This window comes from Peromyscus leucopus, chromosome 1, assembly GCF_004664715.2.
Source record: "Peromyscus leucopus breed LL Stock chromosome 1, UCI_PerLeu_2.1, whole genome shotgun sequence".
In the NCBI taxonomy this organism is placed as follows: domain Eukaryota; kingdom Metazoa; phylum Chordata; class Mammalia; order Rodentia; family Cricetidae; genus Peromyscus; species Peromyscus leucopus.
In genome coordinates, this window is record NC_051063.1 from 124,723,766 (window position 1) to 124,731,891 (window position 8,126).

The following is an 8,126-nucleotide window of genomic DNA, read 5'->3' on the forward strand; positions in this document are numbered from 1 at the left end:
TCCCAATGATTTCCAGGTCAGAGGAGACTCCTGGGTGCGAGTGACGAATAAAAGACTGGCAGAGACACCCGTGAGCAGAGGGCACTGTGGGACTAGAGAAGCGATTGATCAGAATCTGTGAGGCGTGGGAGGTAAAGACTAGGAGAGGGCGAGTTCCAGCCGGCTCAGAAAGGTTGAGGAACTTGCCGCGCTCTCACGGCAGAGATTCAGGTTTCCTTTGCAGCAGCTCTGACGCCCACCGCTACTCCTGGAACTCCCATAGGTCGCTGCAGGACCACGGGAAGGGCAGAAAGGGCAGCGTCTGTGCAGACCACTCCGTGGTTCCTCATGGCTGTTCCCTTCTCTCCCTCCCCTCTCTCTGGGAAAATATCCTCCTAGAACCTATCCTAAGAAAGATCTACAATTCCTGAGCCTCAACTGTCGCTTTGTATATGGATGGATTTTGAGACAGGGTCTCTGTATAGTACAAGTGGGTCTCGAACCCTCGATCTTTCTGTCTTAGACTACAAGGACACGAAGGACAGTAGTCATTCTGAAAGCCCGGCGCCTCTGCACACGGTCTGGCGGTCAGGAATGCGGCTCGGCCCCTTTAAGTCCAGCCTGGGAACGCCCCGGGCAGGCACCACGGTTCCGGGATCTACAGGCTGGGAAAGCCAGTGCTGCAGCGACCTCTCGGCTCCTGTCACCGAGGTGCCCCGCCCCGCGCGCCCGCCCGCTGCTTCCTGGAGCTGCTGGGCCTTGGCGTGGGGAAAATGAGCCGCATCTACCATGACAGCGTCCTCCGCAACAAGGCGGTGCAGAGCGCGCGACTGCGCGGGGCCTGGGACCCCGCCGCCCACCAGGGGTAGGCTGTGCTTCATCCACGCGGCTGCTGGCCAGGGCTGGGTAGTGCTGTGTCCGCCCGGCTGCTGGCCAGGGCTGGGTAGTGCTGTGTCCACGCGGCTGCTGGCCAGGGGTGGGTAGTGCTGTGTCCACGCGGCTGCTGGCCAGGGGTGGGTAGTGCTGTGTCCACCCGGCTGCTGGCCAGGGGTGGGTAGTGCTGTGTCCACGCGGCTGCTGGCCAGGGGTGGGTAGTGCTGTGTCCACCCGGCTGCTGGCCAGGGTGGGTTGCACTTTCTCCTGCTGCTGACCAGGGATGGGCTGTGCTTCCCCTCACTGCTAGCCAGGGGCAGACTGGGCATGGGAACTGCTGGGTGTGTTTGGTCCCTGGGTCCCTGGCCCCTGCTGTTGGCTAGGGGTGGTCTGGCAGCATCCCTGGATCCTAGGCTCTAGGACTCAGAATTTGAGTCCTGCTCAGAGGTTGATCCGGGGAGGAGGAGTAGTTGGAGGTGAGAGAGAAAACTGGCACAGTCAAAGCCACCTCTCCTCCCGGAAGGCAGATATTCTTGAAATTCCCGCCTACAGGCATATCCCCCTGAGGGACACCAGACTCCCAAATGGAACTCCTTGAGGCGGTGCTTCCGTTCCCACCGACCTCCGTCCTTTCCCCCACCCCAGGGCTCTGAACTTTAGTAATTTGCCTTGATGCACCACCGGTGACCAGCGCGTGGTGTGGCCGAAACAACAGAGGGAGGTACAGGCCTTGTCTGGGGTAATAAGCAGGGTGGATAATTCCATTTACAGCCAGAAACACCAAAGAATTCCGATACGTGAAAGAAGCCGGTCCCAGAAAGTCAAATACGTGTCATCTAGCGAGTGGAATCTAAGTCTAACTCATAAGGTTTTCAGTGAAGCAGTTCCAGTTCAAAGCGGGAGTAGGTTCTGAGGATCTAGGGTGTACATAAATCTGATTGTGTGAATCATTACACGATGTGTGTATATATCAAGTTATCTTGTTAAATGCCTTCAGTGTATACTGTCTTGGTCAGGTAAGTATTTTAGAAAGAATCTGAGAGGAGAAAATATATAAGACAAGGAGTCTTGGCCCAACCTCTTCCGTTACCTTTTTAGACCTGCTCTTTCCCAATGGTGATGGTTCCAAAGAAAGCCCCCAGGCCCCAGGTTCTGCTTTTGTGAAAGCTGGCATCTGGAAGTGGTAAAGGGTGGCTCTGGTTCTTCTCTGTGTGGTACCCTGTGATCTTGGGCTAATCCCCCAAACTTCTGAGTCTCTAATTTTCTAGCTGTATGGTGATAGTAACCATTTCCCTGGGTTGATGATCATGTAGGAATGAATGGGAACAGGAATGTGAAAGTTCTTTAAAATAGGGGAAATGTCTCACCAGTGAAGAGGGCTTGCTGCTCTTCAGGGGCCCCAAGTTCACTTCCCAGCACCCATATAGTTCAATATCACCTTTGCATTCATGTTCTTAGGCCAGCATCAGAGGACACAGGGAGGCAGCTGTTTTCTCCTCAACTGTGGATAAGAATCTTGAGGGTCTGCTCCCAGTAATTTCCGGTGTATGTGTGGAGGGGGGAGGCATCTCTTGGCCTCAGCACAGCCTGGGAAGGTTCTTTGCAGGGACGGAGGGTCTGATGGGGGAAACAGAGTGGTTGCTTCACACCAGGCCCCCTCAGAGACAGGTGAATAGAGTCTGGGGTGAGATTTGTTTTTTTTTTCTGTCTCAGCGCAGATTCTCACCCAGGCCACTAAACCCTAGTGTGGCTTTCCCAAGGACTGACAGAACCTGCCTTCCTTCTCACCCCCAGGGGAAATGGCGTCTTGCTGGAGGGAGAGCTGGTGGATGTATCTCGGCACAGCATCTTGGATGCCCATGGCAGGAAGGTGAGGCTATGTCCTGGGTGGCACTCACAGCGTCTCCTCCTTCACCCACATGACATCTCCTTGTGCTGGGCTAAGACACGGGATCCAGGCCACTTCCCGAGGGGCTCATGGAACAGATTGCCACAGCCAAACAGGACCAGTGGAAAGGGGATGTTTAGAGCCCGTTAGGTAGCAGACAGGTGGGACTGCGTGGTTCCTGAAGGAAGAGCCCCTGCTTCAATAGAAAGAACCGACCGGGCCCCAAACCCAATCTAGCCTGAACACAGTCTCCTGACACGCTGACATGTGGGCCCGCAGCTCTTGTATGGATGGCTTCCGGTCTTTGCTTCACAGGCTCCTCAGGTGATGTTCACGACCCACACATCCCGGGTCTCCATGACCACGCACAGCGTCATCCTGTCCTAGCCCACGTCTCCTTTCTGATCACTAGTTCTGGTTCTGCCCTCCTTTCAGAGAGCCCCTCCGGGTGTGCTGAGCACCCTGTGTCCTTGGTCCTTGGTCTCTAAGCCTCAGCTTAGCATCAGCATCAGGCTTTCTCAAAGCGGGCCGAGGCCTGGTTCTACACTCAGCCTATGCTCCTCCCCCCAGCTTTGAGACAGTGCTACTCTATAGCCCTGAGAATTTGATCTGTAGACCAGGCTAGCTTTGAACTTAGAGATCCACCTGCCTCCGCTGGGCTCAGCGGTGTGGACCCACCAAGCTGGGCTTCAGTCTACGCTTTCGTATGACATACACTCCATGAGAGCATCCTCTTCCTCTTTCCGTGGCCACCTCCACAGGGCCCTTAGCGATTCCTCTTAGATCTTTGTGCCTGATTTCCTCCTACCTTCTGGTGGGCCCCCACGCAGCCCCTAACTCATTACCAGAAAGATATCTCTGGGGGTATTGTTGCTGCCCCCAAGCCTTTCAGGATTCCAATGGCAATTCAAGGCCCATCTGAAGCCCACCTCAGCCGCTGTCCAGCCTGGGCCGCCAAGGGGCCTCTCACCGGTCTGCGTTGCTCAGATGGGCACATGGCCTCTTGACCTGCTCAGGCTTTTTTTTTTTTTTTTTTTTTTTTTGTGGGGGTGGGGTAAGGGTCTTATCCAAAAAATAATCCAGGCTGGTCTTGAACTCACTGTATAGCAGAGGCTGACCTTGAACTTCTGATCTCCCTGCCTCTTCCTCCACAGTGCTGGGATCACAGGCATGTGCCACCATACCAGGTTTATGCAGCGCTGGAGTTCAAACCCAGGGCTTGGTGTATGCCAGACAAGCATTGGCATTCTCCGGCCTGTCTCGGGCTTTTAGTGCTCTTCCTACACCTTGTCCCACACCTGCAGGTTGCTCTGCCTTTGGAGAATTCCCCTTTTGTGGTGGTCCCAAAAGTGCTATCTGCTTCTTCTGTCTTGCTCTGGGCACTGTTCCTGTGCCGCTTTCGTGAGAAGACCTGGCCTATAACTTTTCAGGGCACGTCTTGCTTGGCAAGGTGCCCCCTCCTCCATTGTGTGATGTCCTGTAATGTCTCTGAAAGAAAACATCATGCTGTTCCCACGTGTTGGGGGACACTGAGGCATGGGAGGCTTGGGGTGGTTTACCCCAGGCCTGTATCTGAGAGCAGCAGAGTGGCTGCCCTCCCTTAGGTCCTCATGTCCTCTCTGTGGCGTGTTGGCAACATCCATCCTGCCTCGTGGCATTTGGGGACCCTGGTGCTTGGGTTATAGCTTTTAGTCGTTGGTTGTGTGGAAACCCTGGAGGCCTCCTGTTGCCCTGCGTGGCTTGTGTGGCACGTTATGTGGACAGGCACTCTAGTAAGTAGAGGAGTGAATGAATATTTAAATCAGGCCTCTGCCCAGTCTACACATTAGTGTAGGATGATGGGATTCTGAGGCAGAGGGTGGGGTGGGCAGAGGATACAGGGAGAGCCTGGGCTGAGTGTGTGTGTGTGTGTGTGTGTGTGTGTGTGTGTGTGTGTGTGTGTGTGTGTGTGTGTGCTGGAACTGGGATGGGGAATGAAGGAGGTAGGTCCCCTCACTCCTCTTTGCCTCACCCAGGAGCGCTACTATGTGCTGTATATCCGGCCCAGCTGTATCCACCGACGCAAGTTTGACCCCAAGGGAAATGAAATCGAGCCCAACTTCAGTGCCACCAGGAAGGTGAACACAGGCTTCCTCATGTCATCTTACAGTAGGTATCCTGGGCTGCCCCCCCCCCCAGGAGGCTGTTAGGCTGTGTCCTGCTTGTCTCCCGAGACCCTTGTCCCCTCCCCACCCAAGCAGCTTCTCAGCACAGGAGGCTTTGATGCTGTTTCTGGCTTGAGCATCCTCCCCCCACCCCCCATGGATTCCTTCCTGTCCCTACTCACTCAGGGTCCCACCTTAGTCCCAGGAGCCAGGCTGGGATTCCCAGCTGCTGCCGTTTCTGAAGTCTGGAATTTTCCACAGACTTGGCTATGGGCTCTAACTATCACTGTGTGTGGAGAGCAGGCCAGGTCCCAGCCGTCTCTGCTCGTCTATCCAGATGTTTGCTTGGTGACTCTCAGTCTACTTGCATTAGTTACTTTTAGTATGTAATTACTTTCTCGTCGCTGTGACAAAGTGCCTGGCAGAAGCCACCTCAAAGGAGAAAGGGTTCCTTTTGACTCACACAGCGGGGGGGGGGGGGGGGGGAGTGCCGGCAGCAGCAGAACTATTGGATAAGCCCTGGGGACCCTGTGCTGGGGGCGGGGTGGGGGGTGGTAACGTGGTAACCACGCATGCCCTCCGCACCTGACAGACAGCTACTGTGAGCCCCCACCTGCAGGGTTAGGACTTGGATTCCTCACTGAGCTGCTGAGTTCCACCAGGGTCAGCCTGGAGCAGGCCAGTAGAGGGGGTAGGAACCACAAGCTGCCTGCTGGTTCTCCATCCCGAAGGAGCCCTGGTTGGTCACAGAGTCTTGGTTGGAAGGCGGAATTGTACTGTGAGTGTTTGAATACTGCCTCCTCTATGGCTTGGTTTTTCTGTCTCTGAGATGGGAATAACAAAATGGAAGGCCCTTGCTGAGGGCTGGCTCTGTGCCAGACTGTGCTAAAGGCTCCACTTGCCTTTTTTTTTCATCTGTACTGCATGTCGGTGTCATCAGATTGGCGCCATTTTTATCCCTATTCTCCAGGGATGAAGAGAAAGCTCACTCGCCCCAATTGTAGCAGAATCCAGATTTGCCCCAGGTAGCCTGGCTCCAGAGTCCAGGTTCTAAAGCCTCTGCGGTGGGATTCTCTGAAGAGCCCCGGCAGGAGGGGTGTCCTCAGCAGCTCCTGAAGGCACTCAGGGGACGTTCTCTCCAGGCACACTAACCCTCCTGCACTGTCTGCTCTCCAGAGACAGAAGCCAAGGGAGATACCGACAGGCTCACGGCGGAGATGCTGAAGGACCTGGTAAACAAGCCAGAGCTGCTGGAGCTGACGGAGAGCCTCACCCCAGACCAGACAGTGGCATTCTGGATGCCTGAGTCAGAGATGGAGGTCATGGAACTTGAGCTGGGGACTGGAGTGCGGTTAAAAACTCGGGGTGACGGCCCCTTTATAGGTGAGCGGTGTGATTCCCTTTGCCTGTTCCTGTCGCCTATAGGGCAGTGGTTCTCAGCCTTCCTAATACCATGAGCCTTTAATACAGTTCCTCATGCTGTGGTGACCCCCTAACCATAACATTATTTCATTGCCGCTTCATAACTCTCATTTTGCTGTTATGTATGTAAATATCTGATATGGAGGATATCTGATATGTGACCCCCAAAGGGATTGAGATCCACAGGTTGAGAATCACTGATACAGAAGCTCCTGGTCCCCCTTCAGAGGTTCCTCATCTCTCTTGCTTAGAGCTTTGGGAGAAGGCCAAGTCTGGTCTTCCACAGGGACCTGATCTGTGATCTTGAGGTTTACTCCTAAGTCTGTGGCCAAGTGCCCTGGGGCCATTAGCCTGGACCAACATCATATCCCAGGATACCATCCAACCCCTTGCTTCCTATGGCTGGCCCTTGCTTTCCAGTGATTTGGGAGTTCCATCAAGAGCCATAGTAGCCACACCAGAGTACAGAGCCAACCCAGACTTAGAGGACCCCACCAGAATGGATTGTCTTACCCTGGCTGGTCCACTACAAGAAGAAAGGCCATTCAACTTGTTTCTTTCAGATTCCTTAGCCAAACTGGAACTGGGGACAGTGACCAAGTGTAATTTTGCCGGTGATGGAAAGACCGGGGCATCCTGGACAGATAACATCATGGCCCAGAAGTTTTCAGAGAGGGACACGGCGGAGATCCGAGAGCAAGGAGATGGGGCAGAGGATGAGGAATGGGTAGGTCAAGGGGTCGGCTGTGGACCTGGTATTGTGGTGTCTCTTGGTGGGAGTTTTGTAATACAGGATACGGTTGAAGTAGAATGAATTGAAGGCAAGGTAAATTCTGTGTAATTCCTGAGACTGTGTTAGCATCAGGGAAATTCCCTCATGGACTTATCGGAGGGTGACAGCCTGAGACATTTCTTGCTGGAGGAACTGAACACAAAGCCCCAGAGATTTATAAAATCAAGGACAGGAAGGAAAGATTATAGAAAGAGCCAGGGACTGTCATTAAGTTTCAAAATGTTTCTCTTGAAGTGATACATTAGTCAAGGGGAGGTCTTTGAGCAGCCATTGTTTTTCCTCCTTAGTCTGGACTCCAAAGCCTGAATACTAATCTTGTTCTGTTTCGGGTGCTGAAGGTCAACAATGCCCTACTTCGTTCCCAGCTTATATGCAATTGTTTATCTGGAGTGTATTTCACCTGAACTGACACCCAAAGCCCCCTAATAGATCATTTAGAGCAAAAAAAAAAAAAAAAAAAACACAGAAAATCAGAAAAGACAAGGACGACTTTGGCTAAGGAAGGGTGTGTGGAGGGTCTGGGTTCCCTTCTGGGTCAGTAAAGCTGAAAAATGGTGGGCTCTAGAGTCAGCTCTAATGATGTGAGGCCCAGGCAGTGGCTGAGGATCCCATGGATACCACAGGATTAGACCCATCTGAAGACTGCCAGGAGAGTTTTATGAAATATGCTCTACTCACATCTCTTGACTTGACTGTTTTGTGTCCAGGATGACTGAGGTGCCTCCTTCATCTACCAGCATCTGAGATGGTGTCATTGAGAAGTGGCCAGATCCAACTTCCACCCTGGAGAGAGCAGTCTTGTCAAGCTGAATACCATTTAACACGTTCTGCTGAGATCAAATCCAAGACCTCAAGACTCACAGAGGGTCTCCAGGCTGTGGCTTTTGTATGTGTGTGTTTCTGTTTGGACACAAGGCTAGCTTTCCTAGACATTTTCCCGCATTCCTTTCCCTAGGTGGTAAACACGTACTAGATGAGCCTTCCAAGGCACAGTCCTGATGCACAATTAAGGAATGTCCCTGTCTGA

The 8,126-nt window shown here is 53.3% G+C and overlaps 1 protein-coding gene across 1 annotated transcript; it reads left to right on the plus strand.

Moving 5' to 3' along the window:
- Positions 1 to 493: 493 nt before the first annotated feature.
- Positions 494 to 8,126, plus strand: Arpin (actin related protein 2/3 complex inhibitor). The gene is made up of 6 exons (XM_028873729.2): positions 494 to 844; positions 2,647 to 2,722; positions 4,756 to 4,888; positions 6,061 to 6,267; positions 6,870 to 7,033; positions 7,807 to 8,126. The coding sequence occupies exons 1-6, from the start codon at positions 753 to 755 to the stop codon at positions 7,813 to 7,815; spliced, it is 681 nt and encodes a 226-aa protein (XP_028729562.1). The 5' UTR covers positions 494 to 752; the 3' UTR covers positions 7,816 to 8,126.

Excerpts from the sequence above, each read along its gene's own strand:
- Arpin (XM_028873729.2), top strand. The coding sequence starts at position 753 with ATGAGCCGCATCTACCATGACAGCGTCCTCCGCAACAAGGCGGTGCAG. Across the intron at positions 4,889-6,060 it reads CTTCCTCATGTCATCTTACA|AGACAGAAGCCAAGGGAGAT; the intron begins GTAGGTATCCTG and ends TCTGCTCTCCAG. Across the intron at positions 6,268-6,869 it reads GGGTGACGGCCCCTTTATAG|ATTCCTTAGCCAAACTGGAA; the intron begins GTGAGCGGTGTG and ends TGTTTCTTTCAG.